The sequence below is a fragment of the Aythya fuligula genome, chromosome Z (assembly GCF_009819795.1).
Source record: "Aythya fuligula isolate bAytFul2 chromosome Z, bAytFul2.pri, whole genome shotgun sequence".
NCBI classification, from domain to species: domain Eukaryota; kingdom Metazoa; phylum Chordata; class Aves; order Anseriformes; family Anatidae; genus Aythya; species Aythya fuligula.
This window is the reverse complement of record NC_045593.1, coordinates 25,178,582-25,203,897: the sequence shown is the minus strand read 5'-3', so window position 1 is coordinate 25,203,897 and position 25,316 is coordinate 25,178,582. Positions and strand designations below refer to the sequence as shown.

Here is a 25,316-nt window from a genome sequence, read left to right as displayed (position 1 = left end):
CTGCCATAGGCAGGGACACCTCCCACCAGAACAGGTTGCCTTGAGCACTTCCACAGATGGAGCATCCAACACCTCTCTGGGCAGCCTGTTCCAGTGCCCCACCACCCTCTGAGTGAAGAATTTCCTCCTAACATCTAATCTAAAGCTAACCTTTTTCACTTTAAAGCCGTTTCCCCTTGTCCTATCCTCACCCTTCCTGACAAAGAGTCCCTCCACAGCTTTCCAGCAGGTCCCCCCTGAAAGGCTGCAATGAGTTCTCCCCAGAGCCTTCTCCTCTCCAGGCTGAACAGCCCCAACTCCCTCAGCCTGTCCTCACAGGAGAGGTGCTCCAGCCCCTTGATCATCCTCGTGGCCCTGCTCCGGACCTGTTCTAACAGGTCCTTGTTCTTGTGCTGGGGGCCCCAACAGCTGAATGCAGTGCTCCAGGTGGCGTCTTGTGAATCTTTTACAGCCGTGCTTTGCTATTTTAGACAATTTTTCAAGGCAACAACTTGTAAATACTTCACCACATGAGACTGTAAAGAACCTACTGTAAGCTAGCTAATACTCCAATAAGGACTTTTATTGGAATTGGTTTTGGACCTTTTTTATTTTATATAAGTTAGCTTAATTCTTAATCGAGCTCACTTCAGAGATAGAGAATAAGTATAGGCATGCACTAATTACTATTGTAAATTAATGTAAAATGAATTTGTGGAATTTTATAGTGCCTTTTTAATAACTGTATAAAGAACTTTCTAGTTTGCTGCTTTAAACAAAACAGTAATTCACTAATAAGTGATTGTTTCTCTGACTTTATGTTTTAATTGAATTTATGAAACGACACTCTTTTGAGGACCCTGTTTGTATTAAGGCTTACTGTGCCTATTCTCTATTCTCTCTGCTTCTTGCTTGTTTGTCCTGCAAGAAATAAAGTCGTGTTTTTGTAATAGAAGGTGCTTTGCAGTGGAAAAGTCCGCTAACCTTGCATATTCAAAAGTGATTGTGCAGGCTTGACGGTAGCATACCATTTGGGAGTATATTAAGCAGGCAAGAGGAAGGTCCCACTGTCCCAAAATGAGGAGGACAGCTATGAAAAACAGGACAAGCAGCGCGAAATCAGTAAAAACAAAAATCACAGGCCCTCTAGCCACGAGAGAAGAAGAAGAAGAAAAAAGGAAAAGGAGAAATTAAAGGTTGGTCAAATAAAATAGTACATACATGGTATAGCAATAAGCATCGGGTAGTTTGTGAACCTGTAGTACTCAGCCAGTGAGGCAACAGGAAGAATCAAATGTTGGGTAATAGGGAATATAAGGTTATGATGTACTTCTGTGGGGTGCTCCTGCTTGCAGGACTCCTGCCTTTGTAATCATGAATAAAATATCTTCACAGAAGACCCTGTCTGAAAAAAAATATTGAGATTTTTTCTCACAGTCATGTGTGCATTTTACTAATCTGCTCTTTTACTAGTGATTGTTGAATATTAGGAAATATATTTGGAAGATGAAATAAATTAATAAATTATTTGTGGATTAATGAAGAAGTTAACTGTTTTCTGGAAAAATTTTATGATAAACAACGTTTTTCCTTTTTTGCTTTCCTGTACCCTTTAATTACTACTTTTGTCAGTGTAATAATAAATTTGTTTGCTAGTGGGACTTTTACTTAAGTCCGTGCAGTTCTCCAGATACGCAGTACCGTGCTAGAGCTTGAAGATGTACCTTCTTTACTTTAAGGACTTCTTGCTTCTAGGAAAGTCTGGAACTGCACAACCATGTTTCCTTTTCTACAGCTGAATGATGATTTTCCAGGGCAAACTTCTGTTTGTTTCATCTTAAGCAGCTGTGGGGCTTTTTTCACTGCTTTTTAGCTTTGATTGGAGGTATAAAAATGGGTTCTTCAGTTTGGTAGGAAGACTTAGGGAAAGATGAGTTTAAAATGCTGTGAATGAAGTGGTTGAATGGTGTAGTTGTACTTTCTGTGGCTCAAAAATAACTACCTAGGAGAGTGTGTAGCCATTTAGATTCCACATGAGAAGAGAATTTGTGCTTTTTTTTCCCTCTTGAATTCTTAGCAGATGGGGGCAGTCTGTCAATACACTTGTCTGACAGAGCCATGCATCTCATCACCGCAGCTTCTGTTAAATCCTTTCTTAACTATTTTTCTGTGTAATTTCACTCTACCCCATCTGTGCATGCTGCATACCAGCAGCTGGAGAGTCTAGAGTGGGTTAGGTACCAGTATCTGTCTGTGGTCATACTGTAAGTAGTAGTGGTCTGTCTGAGAGAGGAGGGATGGCACGCAACTGCATGTACCAGTGTTTTATGTGAGTTCTGGCAGTGCCCTGCCTGTGGCAGCTCGTGTAGCTGGCAGTGTTAGCATCCTTCTGTGGACACGAGGATATGTATTTAACCTAGCTATGATCCAGACATGGAAACAGAAAAGCAGTAGCTGCATTTATCAGCCTGGGACGGAGAGCCTTCAGGGTGTTAAGGTGCACAGGGCTGGGCTCCAGCAGTAGGAAACGTCCCCAGGAGGAGGGAGAGTCCCAGAGGAGTCCCTAGTCTCCATCCCCAGTCTCAAGAGTCTGCTGAGGTGGTAGCTTTTATAACATCCCCAAACAACTGTTGTCCCACAGCCTCTCTTGACTTTCTTAGAATTCCAGAATTCACAGCCCCAGCTCCAAGCTACTGTTTCAGTCTCATTTCCTCCATGAAGCACATGCTCTTACATAGGGATGGGAGGTTGTTTTTTTTCACAGTCATTACTATGTGCAGTCAAGCAGCTGCATGCATGGTCATGACTGCAGCAAGTCAAGCACTGTATAGATGATGGCATATAGTGAAGCCTAGCAAATGCAGAAATCTGAATCTGAAGAATATTCAATGTAATAGGTTCCTCATATTAATGTGGTATGTATGTTGTTGACTGGTGTCTTTAATTATGTATCTTTAATGAGTGTTACAATTGGTTCCTCTATTTATAAGCATATATACATGTTCCAGTCATTAGCAGCATTTCAGGCTGTTTTGACAAAGTCTCGTTAAAGGGTAAATATCTTTGAATAAATATCTTTGAATATTCAAATATTTTCTGGTCTGCCCGTTCACTTTTAAACATTATTACATGTATCTGTGAAAGGTTGATGGGCTCCTTACTGGAGACTGTAGGCAGTCATGCTTCTTAGTCTAGCAAGCATCTGCTTGTTGGTTAAATAATGCTTTTCTGGAGCAGGGTTTGTAAGTACCTTATGTTTGAAGATGATGACACTTGATCTACCTGATGTAGAGAAAATTGGAGGAGACGACAAACAGGATTAAGCAGGACAAGAAACAAACAAAAAAGACCCTCAAAAACTTTATTGTAAGCTGTTTTTTTTTTTTTAATTATTTTTATTTTTTTTTATTGTAAGCTGCTCTGGTAATGACCAGAGACCAAATTGGCACAGGTACTTGAAACTAGATACTACAGTAACTACTGGTGGAATAGTTAAGCAATAGATTACGAGTTCTGAATTTGAAAACTGAATATGGTATTCAATGTGTGTTTATGGCAAGCAGTGCCATGCAAAAAACAGCTAAGCAGAATGCTGCACCATGGAATATTACCTTCTTTTACCTAAAGTTATAAATATCACAGGTAGCACATCAGATTTCAGTTTATCAGTAACACGTCCTTTAAAACAACTAGATCAGTTCTTACAGACTTAATGAAAACATGTTTATTATAATAGGAGACTGTTTCCCTATAATTATCTCTTGTTTTCTTAGGCTCCTCCAGGAAATGTGAAAATGCCTAATGTACCCAGTACTCAGCCAGCAATAATGAAACCAACAGAAGAGCCACCTGCTTACACGCAAATTGCAAAGGTTTGTCTATAACTTCCAGGTACTGGATTCCATTTAATTATAGTTATATAAATGTCCTTCTGGAAGAACGTCTTTTATAAATAAGCCTTGCTTCCTACTGATTTATAGAAATTAATACTGCTTTTAAGTTATTTAATGTTTTCATGCAGTACCAAGTTGGTCTTCATCTAGAAATGGAAATTCTTAATTATATGAGATGGATGTGGAATATTTAGAGTTGTTGTTTGTGTTTTTTTTTATCAATACTTAACAATGCCTGTTTTATTCAGGAGCATGCCTTGGCCCAGGCAGAACTGCTAAAGCGTCAAGAAGAACTGGAAAGAAAAGCGGCTGAACTGGATCGGAGGGAAAGGGAAATGCAGAGTCTCAACCAGCAGGGGGGTATGCATGAAAAAAATACTTTTTTAACTTGCAGAATTTAAGTTCTTAGAAACTGTTTTTGTTTTACAGTTACTTTTTGTTCTGTTTAACAATGCTTTTTTATAATCTCTTAAGGAAGAGAAAATTTATCTCATTTGGAACAGTGCATGTAGTCAATAAAAAGCAGTGCATGCAGTCTGGCTTGTCCTGTGCAGATTTTTACAGCAACAGTTTTAAATGTGGCCTTTGTTACATGTTACTCTCTCCTACCAGTTATTTTTATTTTAAGGCAATATCTAGGTAACTCTGACTAGAAGTGGAGCATTTTGAGGAAAAAGTAAAATAATTTCTTAAGTAGCATGTCTCCAGTTTGTCTTCTGTCATTATGTATAGCTGTTGAAGAACTTTGATTTTTTTGTAATGTTTACTTAACTTTTGCTATGTTACAGACATAATATTCCATGCAAATAGCAAAAAGAGTGTTATTAATTTCTGGTATGACACTTAGAACCCATAATCAAGATCATCATCTCATTCTACTACAAATTGTAACTGTGCTGTTTAGTACAAACAGTTTTTATACTGCACTTTCACAAATGAGAAGATATACTTACTCTTAGCTGAAGATACTATGCTGGAAGAGCATATTATGTGAATATTCCCTTTGAAAAGGAAGAACTTCAGAATGAAAGTAGAAAAAGACTTAAAAATACTGTGTGCAAGGTTGACTTTGCGTGGTCTTTTCAGTTGTATCTAGAATTCTGACCATTGTATTTCAACATCATTTCCTGGTGTTTTTTTTCTTTTCTCCTTTTGAAATTGAACATACAGTGGTAGAATTTCTAATTGTTTAGAAAATTCCCTGAGAATTTGAATTACTGCCATGTCACATGCTAGGGTCTGGGAACGGGGAACTGCTGTTCTTAGGAGCAGAATTACAGTCCCTTTATTAAACCATTTTTAATTTTCTCAGTATTTATGCTTTTCAATATTTTCATTAAATCTCTGCACCTTTCCTCCAACATAATGATTTCTTGGCAATTTTTTTCATTTCCTTCTTCGTATATTGCCCTTCACCTCATATCAGTAACTTGCACTGATGGTCTGGATTGATTACTTATCTGTTCCAGGCTTTAGTAACAGTTTTGTTCCTTTCATCTGTATCTTAGGCAATATAATACCCTGTCCATGTTTCAGAATGGTATTTTTACTTTAAATGGTATTTACTGTGTTACTAGGTTCCAGCTGTTAACATCAAAGTTCTTGAAGAACGTGTGAAGAATCTAAAGGATTCTTTAGTAAGGCTGAACAGAAATGAGAGATCTCTTAAAACTTTAAAGAGCGTGTTACGTTTTTACTAAATGATTGTGTAAAAATTGGTGGAAATCAGCAATTGTATGTCATGACTGAAGAGAAGAATACTCTTTTCCTTTTGATAGTTTATTTCTTTTTCACACTCATTGAAACTCCTTTGGAAACACTGTAGAGGTGTAGAGGAAGCACTGTAGAGGATTGCAGGGCAGGGTCTTTTGCAGCAGTACTATATTTCCATTCAATTTTGAATGGTGGCTGCGTATAGAATTGTAGAATATTCCAAGTTGAAAGGGACCCACGAGGATCATTGAGTCCAACTCCAACATGTAGGACACCATCTTCACGTACAATCAACTGCAGTTTATTAAAGCTTATTAAAGTTTATTAAGCTTTATTAAAGCTTAAAGCTGGTAGGTCTGCTCAACTCTATGCCTGTGCAGCATTGTACGTAAGCTGGTTAAAATGTACTGCTTCCTATTTCAGCTAGTTCATTTGCATATCTGAAAAATCCATTTCTCTGCATGAAGCTAATTTGTAGGTGTCTGCATTTATACTGTAGGCAGGTCAATGAAGTTTTGCTAGTAGGCCTTGAGGCAGTAACGTGTTAAAGGAAATAACTCTGAGCTGGATCTTCGCGCTTATCTTGGAAAATGAGTATCTAAAGATAGTAATACCTAAAGTATCAAGCCATCTCATCAAGCTGTCTCTCAGTCTTTGTTGAAATTTTTGAAACCTTTGCCACTGGGTTGGAAAAGAACATTAAATGCTGTTCTTAGTAACTCAAATTATATAATGTATCTGAACTTTTCTATGACTCTGTCTTGAAACTTTTAGTCCTGACAGAAGTAACTATAAATTGCAGAAAAAGATCTGAATTGTTATCAAATATCTTTCATACAATAAACTGCAGAGTAGTTTTTAATGTGGATGGGCTTATTAATTGATTACCTTTCATAGGCTTCCTCTGAAAATTCTCAGCTCTTGGTATAGGTATAGGTCTAGGTATCTAAATCTAGGTATAAAATCTTCAGTGGAAGAGACAGTAAACTCAATGGGTACTCACTGTTTTGGACCTTTTTGGACAGAACTGTCAGCTTCATCTTGTCTTGAGTGAGAGGAGAAAATAATTCAATAATACAAATATGTAAGATTTGCAAGTTTTCTGTATTTTTTTTTTTTTTAGTAGGCAAACTGCTAGGAAAGCTATGGTTAAAATAGAAATTCCAAGCAAAACCATGTCACAATTTCAAGTAGTAAAGGGTCCTTTAGGACCCTTAGGGCCCCTGTTAGTCTTTAGTTTAGTTTTGGAATATAGTGATTAATGTATCTATTGAATCCAGTATTTGAAGTGCTTTGTTAACAGTTACCTCACCTGAATCTGAGTCTGTGTATGGTAGAACGTATCTACTCACCCTAGCCTGTGAGTAGATCAGTGTGCTGTCTGATACTGTGTTGTCTTTTCTTGTGTCCTTACTCGGTCTGAAAACTTTATAGCCATACATATTGGTGCTGTAGGATATACTGTACTGTAGTCAGGAACATTTAAATAGCTGCCTTTCTTTGTGTTTACAGGCTTTGAAGCAAAGCTTTATCTGTAAACTATACTGGGAAGTAGCTAAAAGTGTTAGAAAGATACCAGTGTTAGAAATATCAGGATTCTGAGAAGAATGTCATTTGTTCCCTAGTCTCTGTGTTCAACAGAGTGAGTGTGTATGGTGGGACTTAGGAAAATGTGCATTTAAAAGTCAAATAACTCTGAAAAATTGTTTTTCTGCCCAAATCTGCGTGTTTTCTTAAGGTTTCTCTTTTCTTATTACTTTATAGAAATGATCAGATACCTGCTTAGTGCTTTACAACGATACTTTCCTTAATGTGTCTGCATTTTATCATATTTTATTTCTGAAGTTTGTGTGAGGACTGCTGATAAAACTCTTTGAGTTCTGCTAGCTCAAGCTGTATATATGCTTGTGGAACACTTGTGCATAAAACAATTTGAACAAGTGCAACGTGTATCACTTTCTAGTATACAGAAATAAATGCTGTTTTATAAGGCTCTTTTTTTTTTTTTTCTGATTTGCAGGTAGAAAAAATAACTGGCCACCTCTTCCTGAGAATTTTCCAGTGGGTCCATGTTTCTACCAGGACTTTTCTGTAGACATCCCTGTAGAATTCCAGAAGACAGTAAAGATTATGTACTATTTGTGGATGTGTAAGTATTTTTTTAAATAGCAAACAAATTGCCAATTCAAACATGAATTTGGGTTACTTTGGGTTTTGCTGCCTCTGTAATGAGATATATTTTTACAATATGATCTTAATAGCACTTTAGTTTATTTAAGAAAAAGCAGTGTAAGTAAATTAGCTGAAGAATCGGTCCATGTTACAGCTATCCTTACTGCACCAAACATGCCCAGAAGAATCTTCGTGGAGTTAATTTTGCTCTCATTCAGGTGCTGTGCTGTGGTTGGAGAAATGCTGAATGAATCAAATTTGCACATGAACATTTGCAAATGAAAAACATTTGTTTTGCCTGTCTTGTCCAGTGTGGTAAGAGCCTAACAAGTACTCTCAGACTGAGGAAATTTCAAAGATTTTGGTGCTCTGGTGCAATTAGTATATTTTTTATTATAATAAGGGGATGTAGAATTCAGAATTTTTCTGTATTTTTTTTCAGGGCTCCAGATTTAGGAAACATGCATAACTTTACCTGTTAATCTGGTAGTCCCATGATTGTGATTGAAGCATGTACTTAAAACACAAATGAGCAGTGAGCATACAGTCAAGTCAATTCCACTTCATCTTGCAATATTCATTGCTGGTTCATTAATCTTTAAATAAGTAACTAAGACCGTTGTAGAATGTGAGATTAGTACTCCTAAATCTGATGGGCATTTAGGCTTTATGTCAAGTCTCACATTAAGGACTCCAATATGTTAAGGTACTAACTGTGTCCACTTGCAGGAGTTTTAGAAGTGCCATATGTTTCAAGCACAAATTGAGTTGGGCAGTGAGAACTGGAATATTAATACCTAATTTACATTGATTATTATTAACAGTATTAATTATAACATGATTACGTAATTATTAATAATTATTACTTTCCACTTCTTACAGCAGTACGTAATGGAAGCAGTGATGTAATAATATTTGAAAATGCTGACTTCCACTCTCAAACTGACCGTTTTTATTCTAGGTAGACTAAGATTTTAACCAAGTCCTCATGCTCTTCTCTTTCTTCAGATCTCTGACTTAGGGACTCTCTGACTTAGGGACTACTCAGGAAGGGGCACAATAAAGGAAGAGAAATACAAAATCTAATTCAGGCTAAAAAGAAATGGTTGAGTACAGAGCTCCATGCCTTAGGACTGGCTGTTAAATCAATCCCTGTGACTCTTCTTTCCCAGGAATATATCTACATGGTTTGGCTCATACTTCATTAGGGTGGCTGTGCTTCCCCAGTGGAGGCACTCATTACCATAGCAAAACCAACTGGTTTCTGCTTGCTGCTGTACTTCCTATCATGCTTCCTCTTTCAGAATATTCAAAGACTTGTAAGGCATAGGGGTCTGTGAAGATAATCACATTTGGATAAATCTAGTACTGGCTGCTCCACACTTTGTAAAGCAGGTTAGTTTTCCTGTCCCTTTTTAGCAGCCCTAAAAACATACCTTTCTATTTCTTGTATGTCTGTATTGGCTTGGTTAGTAGCAATCTTAATATCTTTATTCTTGGACATTAAGTATCTGAAGAAACTTTTTAACCTGTTTCAGATCTATATGTACTTTATATCATGAGAATAAAAAGCTGCTTGTATTCTTATTCCTGTGAATTCATCCATCTTTTCTCTGCTTGTATTAAAAAGTCAGAGTTATCTGATTCTTTGATGTGGTTTTCTCTTTGCAGTTGTTTTTCTCAGTGGGGAGATCCATTTTTTTTCCTGAGTGCCCCCACATGTTATTGAACTACAGCAGTTAAATAGTAATGGCTTCTGTCAGCTGACAATGGAGCTTTTCTCTGCTGTCTTGGTTTTGCTACGTTTGTAGTAAGCTTGCTGTTAGAGTGGCAGTTTTCCTGTCTCTGTGGTACTGGGCAGTTTTCAGATCTTTGTATGCTGTTACAAATGTAGTATCTCATGGCTCTTGATTATTATCTCACACCAAAGAGTTTTTGGCTCAAAAGCCTGTGTTTTCTAGTTGCTCTCCCCACAGCCCAATATCATGTGCTAAAAGAACAGAACTGATTTTCAAAGAATATTTCTTATTTGAAGTTACAAAGACCTGAAGAGGTCTTTAATCTCATAGAAAACTTTTGTGGCATTTGGGTTTGTTACTTTTTGTAGTTTGTGAACACTTCCCTTTTCAATGAATAAGACCTTCGCAGGTTTTCAAAGACAAATGACCTAAACTACAGATGATCGTGGAAATATAGCCTAAGGGGTCAACTTTTATATATATGTTTTTCCATTAGAAGACTCTTGGCTCATCTATTCTTGTGTATGAGGATACAATCAATAGTATATACGTCTGTCTGTGGTGATGTTTGTCTTGCCATTTCCTGAGAACCTCCAAGGATGGACACTTCAAAGACTCTTTCCAGTCTTGGTGGAAATTTTACTTGTTCTATCTGCTGTTGTTATGAGGCACACATTTACTCCCCTTAGTTATTTTCTCTTGAGTAAATTAGCATAGTTCAATCAACCTTTCTTTGTAAGTCATGTTTTCTAGAGTTCTAATTCTTTTTTTGCTGCCTGATAGATTTGGTATTTAGTCCATTCCTTATTCTTATGGCATTTTTATTGTGCGGCATCCAGAATTGGACATTGTGAACTGTGTCCAGTATTTTACTTGAAGGCTTAATATACTGTGTAGAGGGAAAAAATAGAAGTTCACATTTTTGTTAGTATGCGCTCATGTTCCTGCATCCTGTTACAATTCTTGCCTATTGTGCAATAGATTGTTATTTTCTGCTCATGGGGTTTTTTGTTAGTGGCATGTGGTGGCTGTTTTTGTCATCAGCTCATTTAAAATGAACAATCATGAGGTGTGTTGGCTGGCTAGTGGGCTGTGTGTCAAGAGACATTCTTTTTTTCTATACTTCTCTCAGGGTGAATTTCCAAAGTGAATAGTGAATTATGTTTGTGTTGACATAAGTCTGTTTTAGAATCTATCTTTTCCTGTACTTTGCCCACACGTGAGGGATTTCTTTCCCCTCATTTCCAAAAAAAAAAAAAAATAAAAAAATCTACATTTTAAGCGTCTCTGATATGGTTCAAGGTTGTTGTCTTGTGGTGCTTCTCCTTAGGCATCCCATTCCATGTGAGGCATTCTGTTGTAGGCTGGCAGTGCAGCTGGTTCCTTGGGAGATCGGGGGGGGAACAACCAAACACATGCATTTTTCTCAAAGGAGAGGGGGGAAAAAATGCTTGTCCACAGCTAGACAAGGAAATGGCTTTATTTTTCTGAACACTTGTATGTTCAGTGAAGTTATTGTCACTTGGAACAGTGTTAAGATGTGCAAATGCTTTGAGTGCTCTTTATATAAAACTATAAAGTTTTCTGCTTCTGGTCACTCTTAGTGGAAAATATGTAAATTTGTCTGAAGGAAACTATTTTGAGTTCCTTCAGCCTACATGCAATGATGTGTGCATTTTGATTAAACATTTTTTTAAACTAAGTTGATTCAGTGCTTATTTAAGCACTAGTTAAGATGGAACCAGTGTTCTTTGAATAGCCTTTTTTTCAGATTCTTTATAAACATGCCAGTTCTGTTAACCTTACCTTCCAGTGGAATGATTAAAATGTTTCTCTGGCCTTAAATAATTAGTGCTTAAAGGAACTGCTTGTGCATTCTTCTTATAAATATTATACTTCATCCAAATGTACAAGGACAGAAACCATCCTCTGAAATAGCAGAATCACTCCTGAATCATTGGGTATTGCTAAAAAGAGACAAGTTCATTTTTATCTTTTAGCTGTCTGGCAGAACTAACTTCTGTGCCAGATAGCATGAAAGTAGTAGTTGTAGTCTTTCACACTACTGCTGTATCTTTTTTTGTTGTTGTTCCAAGAGTGAAGTATGTAAAGTCGTAAGGCCGGTGCATTTACTTTAATTGAAATTAGATCATTAAGCTGTACCATGATTTTGTTTTACTGATAAATATATTTACTAAGTAGGTTTTTTTGCTTTACTACATGTAAGACACAGTGTTTGGATAAAAGATTTTTTTTTTTAAGTTCCTTTCAAATTAGAGCATGTACAGCGCTAAATTTTGTTTGAATTTATATCATTTATAAGCTTTTCTCTTAAACTTAATAATACAGTAGATTCATATGGTAATATTAAAATTGATAGCCTGCATTTATAGAGAAAGTAAACAAACAGCATATTTAAAAAGTGCAAATATCTGTATCTAGTAGCTACTGTGGAAGTCTCAATTACTGCAGCAGTGGAAAGGTCTTTTTTCATCCTTTTAATATTGAAAATTAATTTTTATGACAGTTTTTTCTTCACCATATACCTGATAATAATTGATTTTTATTGTTCATTATTTTCACTTGGGAATATTGGCGTGGAAAGCCAGAAGACTGTATATAAACAAGCTTATTGCAGAGAAAGGATATTAATTATTGTCAGCATGTTTGTATTGTATTTAAAAATGCTCTGTTCATGTGTTACTATAACAGTTATAATAATTTCTTATATTAACATAATTTAATTAAGACTTATTTTATTGCTTTTTTTTTTCTTCTTCTACAGTCCATACAGTGACACTGTTTCTTAATATCTTTGGATGTTTGGCCTGGTTTTACGTTGATGCTACACGAGGAGTTGATTTTGGATTGAGTATCCTATGGTTCTTGCTTTTTACACCTTGTTCTTTTGTCTGCTGGTACAGACCACTTTATGGAGCCTTCAGGTAACAAGTTTACTTTGACTTAGGATATGTTAAAAATATATATTACACTTGTTGAAATGCATTAACATTCCAGAATTCTTTAATTATTAAGACAGCGATTATTTAGAACTATCATAGAATATTCTTTAAAGCATTGACAGTTTTTACCATTAACATAGTATTTGTAGGAAATTAACTTTATTGGGGGCTGGTAACAATTTTAAGGAAAACTCACATTATATTCCTATCCCTTTGCACAAAGAATCTGAGCAGGCTGATAGTTAAGGGTATCTTAAATTTTTGGCTTCCTGAATTAAATTCATAAAACTCTGTTTAAAAATGTTTGTGTTAAGTGAACTGCAATGTCTGCAATTGCCATAGACCTAGATTCTTGAGTAGAGCGAGTATACAATAATCAAATTCAATTTTTCTTTTCAGTTTTTAGCAGTATGTATTTGGCATACTTGTATTTTTTTTCATATTATTTTCATATTAGCTTGTGCAAATGGAAGTTAAACTATATGATTTGATACTTACATGGTTATGACTATATGACTCTTATATCCATATATGATACAATTCTTATCCTTAAGGCTTAAAAACAAGGTGAGCAATGTGGGTGAGAACTGTGATCAACTGAAAATACAGAGAATATTTCAAGTGATAGTTCTCATTAACAGGTTATAAATCTGATATCTCTCTCTTAGCAGGCTTTTCTGGTTTGTCTTGATTTTTATAAATATTTATTATTCCTGATTTGCTGGAGGAATTCAGAATGATACATTACTTTTCAGAATTTTAGGTTTTGTGAATCCATAGCCTGCCTTAGTGAATATTGTTTCGTTGGAAAAGGAAATCTACTACTTGCATTTTCAACTTTGTTTCAGTTGCTCAGCAGAAAATGAGATAATTATTGAACTGAACTGGTTGAGTAAATTGAAATGAAAATAAATTCCCTTCCACGAGAAATGTTACCAATAGCAAAATCTGGTTCCTAAATCAGTTACTAAACTAGTGATTTGTACGTTCTTTAGGACTTTGGTAGGATGCAGATCATGTGATCATTAGTTTTTGAGTTCTGTGAGGTTTTCCCTGTTTGTTTGTATTTCTGTTTTTGACAGGCTTTTAACACTTTTAGTCTTTCAAGTTGGCACTTAAGTAATTGAAATAGCAAGCGTATTTTGTATATTTTGCTTTCAAACAGCAGCTGCTTTAGTATTGTGATCTCCATTGTGTTTCAGGAATTCCATATTAGATTTTATTTCCTTTTGCAAGTAAAAGATTTTCTTCCCATAGTGCTAGTGCTGTAAATTTCAGTCTGAAAGTGGGGTACACTTCTATTCTTCATTCACTGTAGCATTTGTTAAGTCATTCTGTTCCTGGCTACTTGTAATCTTTTTTTTTTTTTTTTTGCCCTCTTTCAGGAGTGACAGTTCGTTCAGATTCTTTGTGTTCTTCTTTGTATATATCTGTCAGTTTGCTGTACATGTACTTCAAGCTGCAGGATTTCAAAGATGGGGAAACTGGTAAGTATTGTTTGTCTGACAGACAATATACAAGACTACAGAAAACACAAATTTCATACAGCAACTGCAATGTGTTTTTTCAAAATACGTATATATTTTTTTGTTTTCACTGAAATTTTTAATTTTAGCACCCAAAAAGGCATTTTTAAAGTGCTCTTAATTAGGGAAAAATGGTGAATATGTGTGAAGTACTGCTGTTATGTGGCTTCTCAAAATTTTATTGTACAATGTAAGCCACCCAGGACTACGCTTTTATCTCCTCTGTTTTAGTGGAGTGTAGAGATGTCATGTGATCTATTTTTAGGATTAAAAAAAAGGAAAATTTAGAGAAAAATTAGAGTAATTTAGACATAATATAATAGTCATTTACATGCTGTTTTGTATATTCAGTTATTTGTAATTATATTAATATACTTCCTACTTGCTAATGAAATTTTCAGCTAAAATTTGAAGAATGGGTTAACATTGTATTCGAGTGAATATGGTGCTCTATCTTAGATACCATTTGAAAAGCTTGTTTGTATGAATCAGCTCAGAATTGTTCATTTTTCTTTATTGCTGCTTATAAGTGTATAGCATTTACCTGAAGCTTTTATATATATATATAACTTTTATTTTAAGCTTCAGGGTGTAATATTTAGATTTTACATGGAAAAGCTGTTAGGAATCATACTGTTCTTGGAGGAAAAAAAAAAATAACCAAACAAAATAGAATTAACTAAAAGCATGGTTACAGTAGCCAGATGATATGATATGGAGAACTATGACTGGCTGGCAGTACTGGATCTGGGTAATGACCTTTCTCTGTATCAGTGACATTTTGCTGCAAACTTCCAAACATTTGTACAGCAAACAAAATAATATTGTTTTAGAACAAGAGTATAAGGAAAAACCCCTTTTCACAATTTTTGCTCTCAAATCCAGTGTTTTCCTTTTTAATTGAGACCTTGATTGACATGGGGGGGGGAAAAAAGTAATTTTAGAGGGACAACTTGCCACATATGTGGAATATGCTTTTAACAATACTTGGCATATGGTTGTGAAAAGTATCCAGATCATCAGAAGACGTTAGAATTTTGTTTAAATTCAGTTTGAATTTTGGATATTTGTGGTGAAGTCCAGTTAGACATCAGATATATCAAAGCAATTTGAAGCAGACAGAGGAAATTTTTAAGGTCTTTGGGTTTACAGAATATTTTTGCTCTTTTCATTGGAAGAATCTTTCCTGTCTTGATGTTTTATTTTCCATAAGACAACCTGTTTTTGTGGTTTCAAATTTGATACTGTACTTCAGTGGTGTTTCAGTTTCCAAAAAATTGAGAGATGTCAAAGATACAGCGATCTTGTAGCAGGTTAATCTGATGCTCTCCTTTCCAGTTTCAAAAAATTATAACAATAATCCCAATCAACAAACCATCACAGTTTTCCTGACTTTTTCTTCAAAAATGTTGGAAGTTGATTGGGACCAGGAGGTTATAAAGCTTCCCTTTGATTTGGATACCTGTTGTTAAGTGGCTCCTATGCTGTGCAAAGTAAAGTTTTTCTTTTCTCCTTTCTTCAGTGGATGGATTTCGTCTCTTACTGGTCTTAATAAAAGTATTCCAGTTGGCATTATGATGATAATCATAGCTGCACTTTTCACAGCATCTGCTGTGATCTCATTAGTTATGTTTAAAAAGGTAAGTTACTTATTCCACTCTTCTCTTTCTATGTTTGGTATAGATTTTGTTTCCCTGCTTGGGAGAGCTACGCTCAAAGTAATGGGTATGACATGATGTTCTTAGGGTCTGCCTTACATATTAACATTTGTGCTTCTATAGTATTTTTTTTTTTCTTGAGCTGTTATTCAAGTTAAATTCAGCTGTTCTTACAATGCAGTTATTTTCTGCAAACTGAGATGGGGAAGAGTAAGTTCAAGTAAGTTGGGAAGGTAAGCCCACAGTGAGTGGGATAAGTGAATTCACTAAGGTTGTAGCTGTAGATATGAGGTTGCAATTTTCAAATCTGTGGTAGTTAATTCATCAGTCTGAGTGAAATACAGTGTGACTGAAATGACTGCTAAATTTTGGATGTTAGAATCATTGCCATTGTTCTATTTTAATCATTGATTAAAATCAATAAAAGATAGAGATGCCTTGAACCTCAGAAAAGCATTTTTATTTTTCTCCTGAAATTGATTTTAACATGTTGACAGTTAATGATTACATTGAATAAAACCTCAAAGGTGTGTTTTTCCCGTGGTTCTTTTTTGTGAATTCCCATCCAGAAGGTCCACATTTAGATAATAACCCTGCTAATAGGTTTTTGATGTTGCTTTGATTAAATTGAGAATTCTGCATATGATGTGCTAGCAATTCTAATAATTCTATCTACCTCACAATTATGATTAAAAGTTTTCACATACCCAGGCTCTTCTGTCCTATATACAGTAAGCTAGAAATTATAAGCATAAACTGTAGATTTCCCTTCTCCTTATTTGTTTTCTGCATAAATATCCAGGGATAGGAGAAAGAAAGAAACAAGAATGTAGAACTTTTTTTTTTTTTAACACTCTTTCTACCACATGCGTCTGGATTATTTAAAAAACCCTGCATACTCAGATGTGGCATGGAAATTGTTTCATTTCTAACGAAAAAGTTGCAACCTTAATTCGACTGCTTCACAGGGATGAAAAAGTTTTTTGACAATTCATTTTGTCAGCTAGTTAAGGAATTGATTAGCTATGAATTTTTAATTCTTTTTTTTTTTTTTTTTTTTTTTTTTTTTAGTTTTAATGCTCAAGTAATTGGAAGTTACTAGGGATTTGATTTTTTGTTGTACTATAGCTGTGTATTGTTTGAAGGCTTTGTAAGCCATATATTGTTCAATATCCATGCTTATTTTGCAGAGCTATTGATCATCACATTAGTTTAGCAGACAGGTATCAGCATTATTAGCATGTTTTATACTATATTCACTAAGAGTTTAGCTTACTAGGTTCTTGTAAACATGTAAATCAGATAAATTAAAATGTTTCTAAAAAATTATGTAGAAAAATATTTGAGGGTGTTATTGACACAATGGATTCAAAAAAACTTTTTTGATTTTGTGTCCTGCTGTTTCTCTTAACCTGAGCACTTACTAACTCTAACTCAATGAGTTGGCCAAGCTGTAGACAAATTGAGACAGAAGATGCTTCTGCAAGCTATGGTCCCTGTGTAATACTAAGGCTGCAGTCTGTTTGCATATTAAATACGTTGTTTCAGACAGTAGATACTGTACATGTAGTAAAGACCTATGAGATTCCGGTGAAACAGCAAAAAGCTACAAGTATTGCTACAGCTGCTATTGCTGCTGCTGTGCATGCAGCAAAGCAATGAAAATTTGTAGGACTTGTGGAAAAGAATTCTGTTAATTCGTTTTGACCTTCCCAAACACAAACAAGCCAGATTTCTCCACCACAGACCTCTGCTTTGTGTTTGAGACTTTGCTGTTAATTTTACTAAGAAATGGAAGGGTCGGCACACCTTATTCACTGCTTTCACACCTCCCTAGGTGCATGGTCTCTACCGCACAACTGGCGCTAGTTTCGAGAAAGCACAGCAAGAGTTTGCAACAGGAGTGATGTCCAACAAAACTGTACAAACTGCTGCAGCCAACGCCGCATCAACAGCAGCAACCAGTGCAGCTCAGAACGCGTTCAAGGGTAACCGAATGTAGAGAAATGCAGAAGTCATTACGGTTCTCTTTGATTGTTCTTTATATTCCGGTCACTTATTATATTCCCTAAAAGCCTAGAACAAAATACACACAGCATGTTTGTCTCTTCTTCAGCTGTGCATGGGTAAAATGGGAAATGTTTGGTTTCTTCTATTATAAATTTATTTATTTTTAAAAAAGATAATTGTTCTTTGCCCTTCTGTTATATGTTGCTATCTCTAACATAGAACCTTCCGTATCTTATGGGAGACAAATATTTCAACAATTGGCCTGAAAATTAATTGCAGTATTTAATGTTCAAATAAATACATTAGGAATTTGGAGTTTTTTTAGTGGTTCACTCTTCTGTTTTTAAACTTCAGGAAAGCACTTTGTATCAATTATATTTGCTTGTAATAACTGTTTTCCCTATTTCTAGTGTAAGAAGTGGGGTAGACTGAGAGACGTAGTAAGTTAGGTTTGGCTGATACTTCTGCAATTTCAGCTGCTGCTGCTGGAGTACAAATACAAGTAGGGTAAATGTAAATTCTTTCTTTTTTTTTTTTTTTTTTTTTTTTAGATAAGTTTTTTGATATAAACCTGTAAGCTTGCATGAATACTGTTAAGTTACTCAATCATGTTTAAGTAGTGTTTTGGTCCAGAATTTACCTGCACCAGTTTATAGGTTTTGTTTATATCTATTTTCATGGAGTATTCTCTACCTGTGAGAAATGACAATGGTGCATAAACATTCTTTGTAACAGGATGTGTAATGCAATGTACAGTTTAAGGAAGTTAACTGATGGTTTAAATCACAGACCTAAATGATTACATATTTACTATTTTTAATTTCAATATTCATTTCTTGGAGTAATCATTTTGCTGGGAAAGAAATGAATATTGACATTTCAAACACTAGTTTTTTGCCTCACTCCCTTCTTTTACATGCAGTGATATTTTTGTTGTGCTTGAGGTTGTTTTTTTTAAGTAGATTTGTGTTTGAAAGTGGTACTAAATCTCTAGCCTTGTCAGTCACTCTGTTTACTGCTTGTCCAAAAGTCCAAATATACAGTATTTAATTTTCTAACAGGAATATTGTCTAAAATCAAGCTTTTGAAGCAATGGCATTTAACAGATACTTGAATTCATTTTAACATAACTCAGCCATCTCTGTGATTTGATTTAAGCTGAAAATAAAAGCTTCCTAACTATTTTGAGTTGGAAAAGTGAGAAATATACATCTTTCACAAAGTCAAATGTTAACGCATTGAACTGAAGGCCTAAGAGGTTAAATTGGTGCAGTAGAACTGAACAGTCAGTCATGCTACATACCATCACAATGTTCTAGAGTTCAATCAGGTCTTAATATAAATGTTTCTGTCCTTCAAAGGTTATCTGATATTCCTTGATTGACTTGTGAGTCTTATGCATAGTATTTGGGCTGTTCTTTAACTTTTTTTTAGAAAGTGAAAACAGGATGGACCAAGTCATACAAACTAGTGAAATATCACTGTAGCTGAAATTAATTCAGCTCTTAAGAAGAATCACGATTAGTGAGAATCAGTCGTAAGCTTCCGAGGCCCCTCTATGTTCTGAATATGGACTGACCTTCACAGATTAAGTCTTTTTCATTACAGCGTATTTATAATAACACAATAACATTAAAAAAACACAAACTTATCTCAATCCCTTGATCAGTATTACCATTAGTCTGCATTAGCCTCCTTTCTTTTATTAACTTATTTAAATCCAACCTGAATTTGGATAAATGTAGCAGTTTCACCTATGCTGAAGATCATTTTAACAAATATACTTTCTTCTAAATATTCTCTGCAAACTTAAAAGCAGTTTGGTTAGTTTTTACTATACAGGGGCTCTAAAATTTTACACTACTAGACACTCTAGCATTGAACTTAAATTTGCGTGGGATGTTATGAAAAGCTTTCTAGACAAAATAATTCATTTTCTCTTGAGAACAGGTACCACACTTCTAGCAGTACATGATTGTTCTTTTCAAAATCTTTTTAAATTTGAGTGTTTTATCTAGGAACTGTAATATGGATTACTTCTGAATTTAATTTAAACAGTTCTCTTGGATAGCTCTTGAGTATGAATCCCAGGGACAACATCCTTGCAATTAAATTCAAGTTTAAGATTGCATAATAGCGTACATTAGCATAATATATTATGGAGGAAAAAAACAAACAAACAAAAAAACCAACTTTCAGAATAAAACCTGAATTTGGCAGGTAGATTTTTTTTCCCAAATATTTAAACATTCTTTGAGAAAACAGATTTAATTTTCAAAGTATACTGAATGCTGATTTCTAATGTCATGGGTTAAATAATACAGATTTAAACCTCATATGTGAAATTCAGGATTCACGTACACATGATTTGTTAAACCAGAAGTCTCTGACACTTTGCAGCCCAAAAGGGACAGAAAAGTTTGAGTGTAGCTTTGGCAACAGACGGCTGATGTTTGTTAAAATATTTTTTACTTAACTAAAATGAGATTTTACAGTCTCTTATTAACTATCAGAGTATGGCATCCACTTCAGTTGTCATTTTGTAGTATTGTGGCAAATTGAGTACAAAGTATGAAGTTTAAACACTGGAATGTCAGTAGTCATTGATAGGTAATTTAGGAGTTGGTTTTATTTATCTGGGGATGTTTGTATATTTTGTAAATTACTAACAATGCTCTGCCATCCTGGTGAATGTCATGGTTCTGTACAAACACACTTCTTCTGTCCCTCTGTTGCATGTCTGAGTACTTCAGAAGTTTTGTATATTTATTGTATTAACACAGTGTCATAGAATAAAAAAAATACTTTTTTTCCTGGATTTTTGCTCTGTATAGTTTTGAATGAAATAGGTTTTTTTCATTTGAAGTTCAGGATGACACACAGGGCGGCTGATCTATGTAAAAATCTCACTTGTTTTTTGTAATTCTGTATATAAATGCTGTAATTCTGCTTAAACAGGAAAGTAAAATGTCCACTATCAAAATTATACAGTAAGATAATCAGAATTAGCTTACTCAGATATGAAGAACGTTTAAATACTTGCAGCCTGCTTACTTGTGCTGTAAAGTTAGAGAGTTAAAATTTAAACATGTTCTGTCATTACTGAATGAAATTCTGCAGCTATTAAGTGAATCCTAAAACATTGTTGAAAGTAAAATGAAGTTGCTGAAAACAGCATTGGTTTGGTACTGTCTGTTTTCCTAATTTCTATTGAATTGACACTTCTGTGTCACTGCTGTCTTGTTTTGTTGTTTTTTTTTCCTTTCTTCCTGAGGCACTATTTTTTTGACATGATATTAGCTGTAACACTCACTCTATAGTACTGAATTTATTTCCCAGTTTTCCTTGAAGGGCAAAATGAAATAATTTAGATCACCGTGCTGTACTACTACATGCACATATCATGTAGTAGTGAAGTTCTTCGTTAACTTAATCCGTTTCTTTGTAATTTACAGATCTAGGGTGAGAGTGGCAGACTAAATGAACAATTTTTGAATTTGTTCATGAATTTGCTCTATGTTGGGGAAGCAAGCACACACAGCAAACAGCACAGAGCAGAGAAATGTGTTTAGAAATAACTTAGTGATACTTATGGAAAGATACTTCTGTCACACACAAAAAAAAGTCATGCACCTAGACCATTCTAATTATAAATTATGAAGAAGGCACAGTGGATCACATAATCAGAAAAGTAAGTGTTAGGTTTCACTCAGTTACAAACTAAGTAGTACATTTTGAATGTATTTTTCCATACAAATTAATTTTATGCCTACAAATAGCTTTTATTCTCATCAGTGTAAAAAATTAAGAAATAGTTCAGATATCTTATCTCAGCAGCAGAATACTAGTTTAACTTCATGCTAGGCTTAAACTAGATACCACGTCTCACACAAGTGAGGAAAAAAGGAAGTGTTGCTGGGAGGTATGACTTTAGGATCATGCTACTGTACATTGGTTTGTGCGGGAAAAAAAAAAGAAATTAATTGTCTAGCTATTTAATGAAAGCATATACGGCTTATCCAAAAAGTTACTTTCATTGGATGACTAGGTAGTCATACGAGGACAACACTTCAGCACAAGCAGTTGCTGTGGAAAGCATCGAGAAGACCAGGTTTTACTCATTTGTATCCCATGTTTCAGGAAGGAAACCTTCAGCTGGCAAGATGAGAAATTTCAGAGACTGATTTTGATGTTGAAGTTGGAGGTTGAGTTATTAATAGGCATTGTGCCTGGAACAGGGCTAATGTACAACCTGGTTTAGAGTCCAGTTGCGTGTGACCATTCACTCAGTTTTTCTGTTTTACAAATGTGTCCATTTAAAACTGTGTAGAATATGCTGGCTAAAGCTCAGTCCATTTTGTTTTTTTAAAAAGAGCTGTGTCTGACCAGTCATGCATTGTCTGAGCTGTAGACATCGCACACATGCCAAAGCACATGTTGCCATGTTGTAGTACAGGGCTGTTGGCTTTTCTGTGCATGCATTTTTGATACTCAAGAGAAAAAATATATATCCTGTTTTGGGTAGTGAGGTGATTTTTTTTGTCCAAGGTAAGCAACCAAACAGAAGTAGTTGGATCAATTGAGAGTAGTTGGAATAATGCAATTGAACTTTTCTTACTAGCTTTTCTCGGAACAAAATAACTACTGATCTTACTGCAGCAGAGTGGTACTTCAATCTGGTTAGGGTGCACTGATTGCTACTCTCTCAGAATTTCACTTCTGTGTGGATACTGTAAATCAAAGAAAAAGACTTTGAAAACAAGTTTTCAATGAATCATAGGAGCAGGACAATGTCTTTATACACCTGTCTCTGGGTTAATAATATATATTCACTTTCTCAATGCATCTGGAACTGAGGAAACAATTTACCAGAACACAGCAATCTATGGGAATTCACACATTTTAAGAATTGAACTCCCCATTTCCCTTTACATTAATTAATCACTTTGAAAAAAAAAAGAGATTTTTGCTATACAAAAAGTGCAGATTGCAATTTCTTTCTACAGTTTTTTGTTTGTTTGTTTGTTTTGTTTTGTAGAATGCATTGTGTATGTACATGTATATATATACACCTGCTTTGAAATCCATAAGGGCGTCTGAAGTAGTGATTCACTGAGTAGCACCTATCCTCTTTCTTCTGGACTGTAGGTTTCTAAAAGATAAGGAAAATATTTCAAGTTTTCATCAAGAACTACTTTTTGGAAGTTCATAAAATGTCAGAAGCTCAGTTCAATCTAATTGATGTCAATGTAAATTCAATAGAAGTTGGCCTTAACAACTTTCAGAGAAAACAGACTTCCCAACTTTTCATTGAACTACCAAAAGCCACTCCCCTGGTTCTGCCATAAATTTGCTTAGAGTGCAATATATAACCTCTCTTTAGGGTTTGTCAAGTTGCAGGTGAAAAGTAATATGCATCATATCAAATGCTATTTAAAGGTCTGTGATTAAGCAGTTTTTGTTTTATAACTTTCTCTACCCCTCTTTTCATGAGAAAGGAGCTACAAGTGCTTAGTAGCGAAATGAAAAACGTCAGACGTATTTAATTAGAAAGTCTCTTTAATGCAACTGTATTGTATAATGCATAGCTACAGTTTCAAATCACATATTTTTTGATCAGTAGGTGGTAATAATGGTTAAAGTCAGTTAGAAACCTAAAACACTAATAAAATCACTGGGCTGGGCTCTTAAATGCTATTAAAGCTACAAATAAAAAAAACTTGCTCTGGTTAAGCATACTTAATATGTTTGAATTAAGATAGTCAGACTCTTGTTACAGTTTGAAAAACTCACATTTTAATTGAATTTCAGATTAAAAAATAACACAGGTACATCATTCGTGCTAACAAATGTACATAGTGGTGACTCAGAACCAGAAAAAACAGTACCACAAATAAACCATGGCTCAAAATCTCATCTAGCTGGATTGGCACAGCATCTCTTCCTGTAGAGAGTGGCTGTGCTGTATATGTTGCTGCCATGATCTGCTTTTGTTGGGATCTGTCCTTCCCTTGTTGTAGGCACCAGTGCCCACAGCTTTCAAGGGAGACTAACTCCTCTTCATTTATGACCATGAGTGGCAAGTGAGACACTCTGATGGGGGATAACAATGCAAAATTGAAATGATCAGGATGAAAAAAGAACTTAGACTCCAGAGAACTTTATTGAGTAAAATAGATACAAAGGTGATATAGACAAACAGTAAATAGCTCAGTAGCAATGTTTTTTGCAGTGCATAAATAAAGCACATGAAGAAACCTTGCTGAGCGTTTTCAGCTTTTAGATTGTATTTTGCCAGAGATGGCTGCAGTTTCACATTTCAGTTGTCTGTATTACATAGATCTATTTTAGATCCCTCTGGAAGGTTTTTTTTTTTCTTAAATCTTTAAGCTACTGTTACTGTTGTATTCATCCTCAAACTCTGAAATTCTATTGCATTAATCTATGCTTAGTTTATCCACACCATCAAAACTTCAGCCACTTCTTCCCTGGGAAAGTCCCTTTCCAAATATCTTGTTTAAAAGCAAAAACTATGAAAAAAGACATTCCTGTTATTGCACATCTCACACAAATTTGTGTATATATATATATATTTAAATATGCTACAATTAAAAAAAAAAAAAAAAAAGTATGGCACTTTACAGAATATAAGTTTAAAAAGTTGATCAAACCACAGATGTTTGAAGAATTCTTCAATACCACAAAAAAAATTAAACTGAAGAAATTGGCACACAGGTTTTAAAGAATCCACAGCAAAGTCTTCTAGATCCTATGCAGTGCATATACTTTAACAAGCAGTTACACTCCGCAGTCCCCCTCATGAAATTTATTTAGCTTTAAGCTGAATAATCTTTTTTTGTTTTTTTTTTGGGTGGTGATGGGGCTGGCTGGGGGAAACATCTTTGAAAGCTGCTGCTGAGGTGACATTCGGGAACAACTTTAAACAGCTGTCAAATTTAATGAGTGCACCCTACATCTGATAAACTCATCCAGAGAAAAGCTGCAATATATACCACCTTATCACTTGCTAGAAAAACAGAACCCTGAGAAAAGAAATTCTATTTTTTTTCCTGTATTTCTTCCCAGCCTGTCTTCTATCTGTGCTATGTAATAAACATAAATATCTGTGCAAGTTAGTTGATCATGCTGCTGCACACCAGGGTGATAGCATACCAGAAACAAGCAGAAAAGCTGTTTTTTCTTGGTTACGAATGCAAACAAAAGCAAAACATGCCACTGAAAATAATTCCTTTGTGTTTTAAAACCCCAATATTAAAAATTTTAAGCCTGCTGTAGATCATAGCAGAGCTTGGCTAGTAATGTATAGTAAGGTTGTTCATGATTTACATCTAAAGCAAAGCAGTATATGCCCTTCATACCTTTTGGAAAAACCGACCTTATTCTGGATAATCAAGTGTTGAAGCAAAGCAGCATTTTCCTCAATAATATAGTTTCAAGACTTGGCAGTGGCAACATTGACATTGGATTGCTACCCACCTAAGACAGGCTAAAACCATAAATCTAATTTGTAATTCATTTTTCACCAACTTACAGGCTACTCTTATTCTTACTAGCCCCTCTTTTCCCATTACACTGTCCACAAAAGCACAACTGAGCTAATGCCCCAGCAGCAGTAGTGTGCACTCCAGTAGAGGGCTCAAGA

The 25,316-nt window shown here is 35.0% G+C and overlaps 1 protein-coding gene across 1 annotated transcript in view; it reads left to right on the top strand.

Moving 5' to 3' along the window:
• Nucleotides 1-17,968, top strand: part of SCAMP1 (secretory carrier membrane protein 1) — a 38,889-nt gene extending 20,921 nt beyond the window's left edge. Inside the window, exons 3-9 of the mRNA XM_032206398.1 lie at nt 3,753-3,851; nt 4,121-4,232; nt 7,606-7,734; nt 12,282-12,441; nt 13,845-13,946; nt 15,508-15,625; nt 17,481-17,968. Of these exons, the coding sequence (XP_032062289.1) occupies nt 3,753-3,851; nt 4,121-4,232; nt 7,606-7,734; nt 12,282-12,441; nt 13,845-13,946; nt 15,508-15,625; nt 17,481-17,645 (885 nt within the window). The 3' untranslated portion in view covers nt 17,646-17,968. The remainder of the gene's footprint in view (nt 1-3,752; nt 3,852-4,120; nt 4,233-7,605; nt 7,735-12,281; nt 12,442-13,844; nt 13,947-15,507; nt 15,626-17,480) is intronic.
• Nucleotides 17,969-25,316: the final 7,348 nt, after the last annotated feature.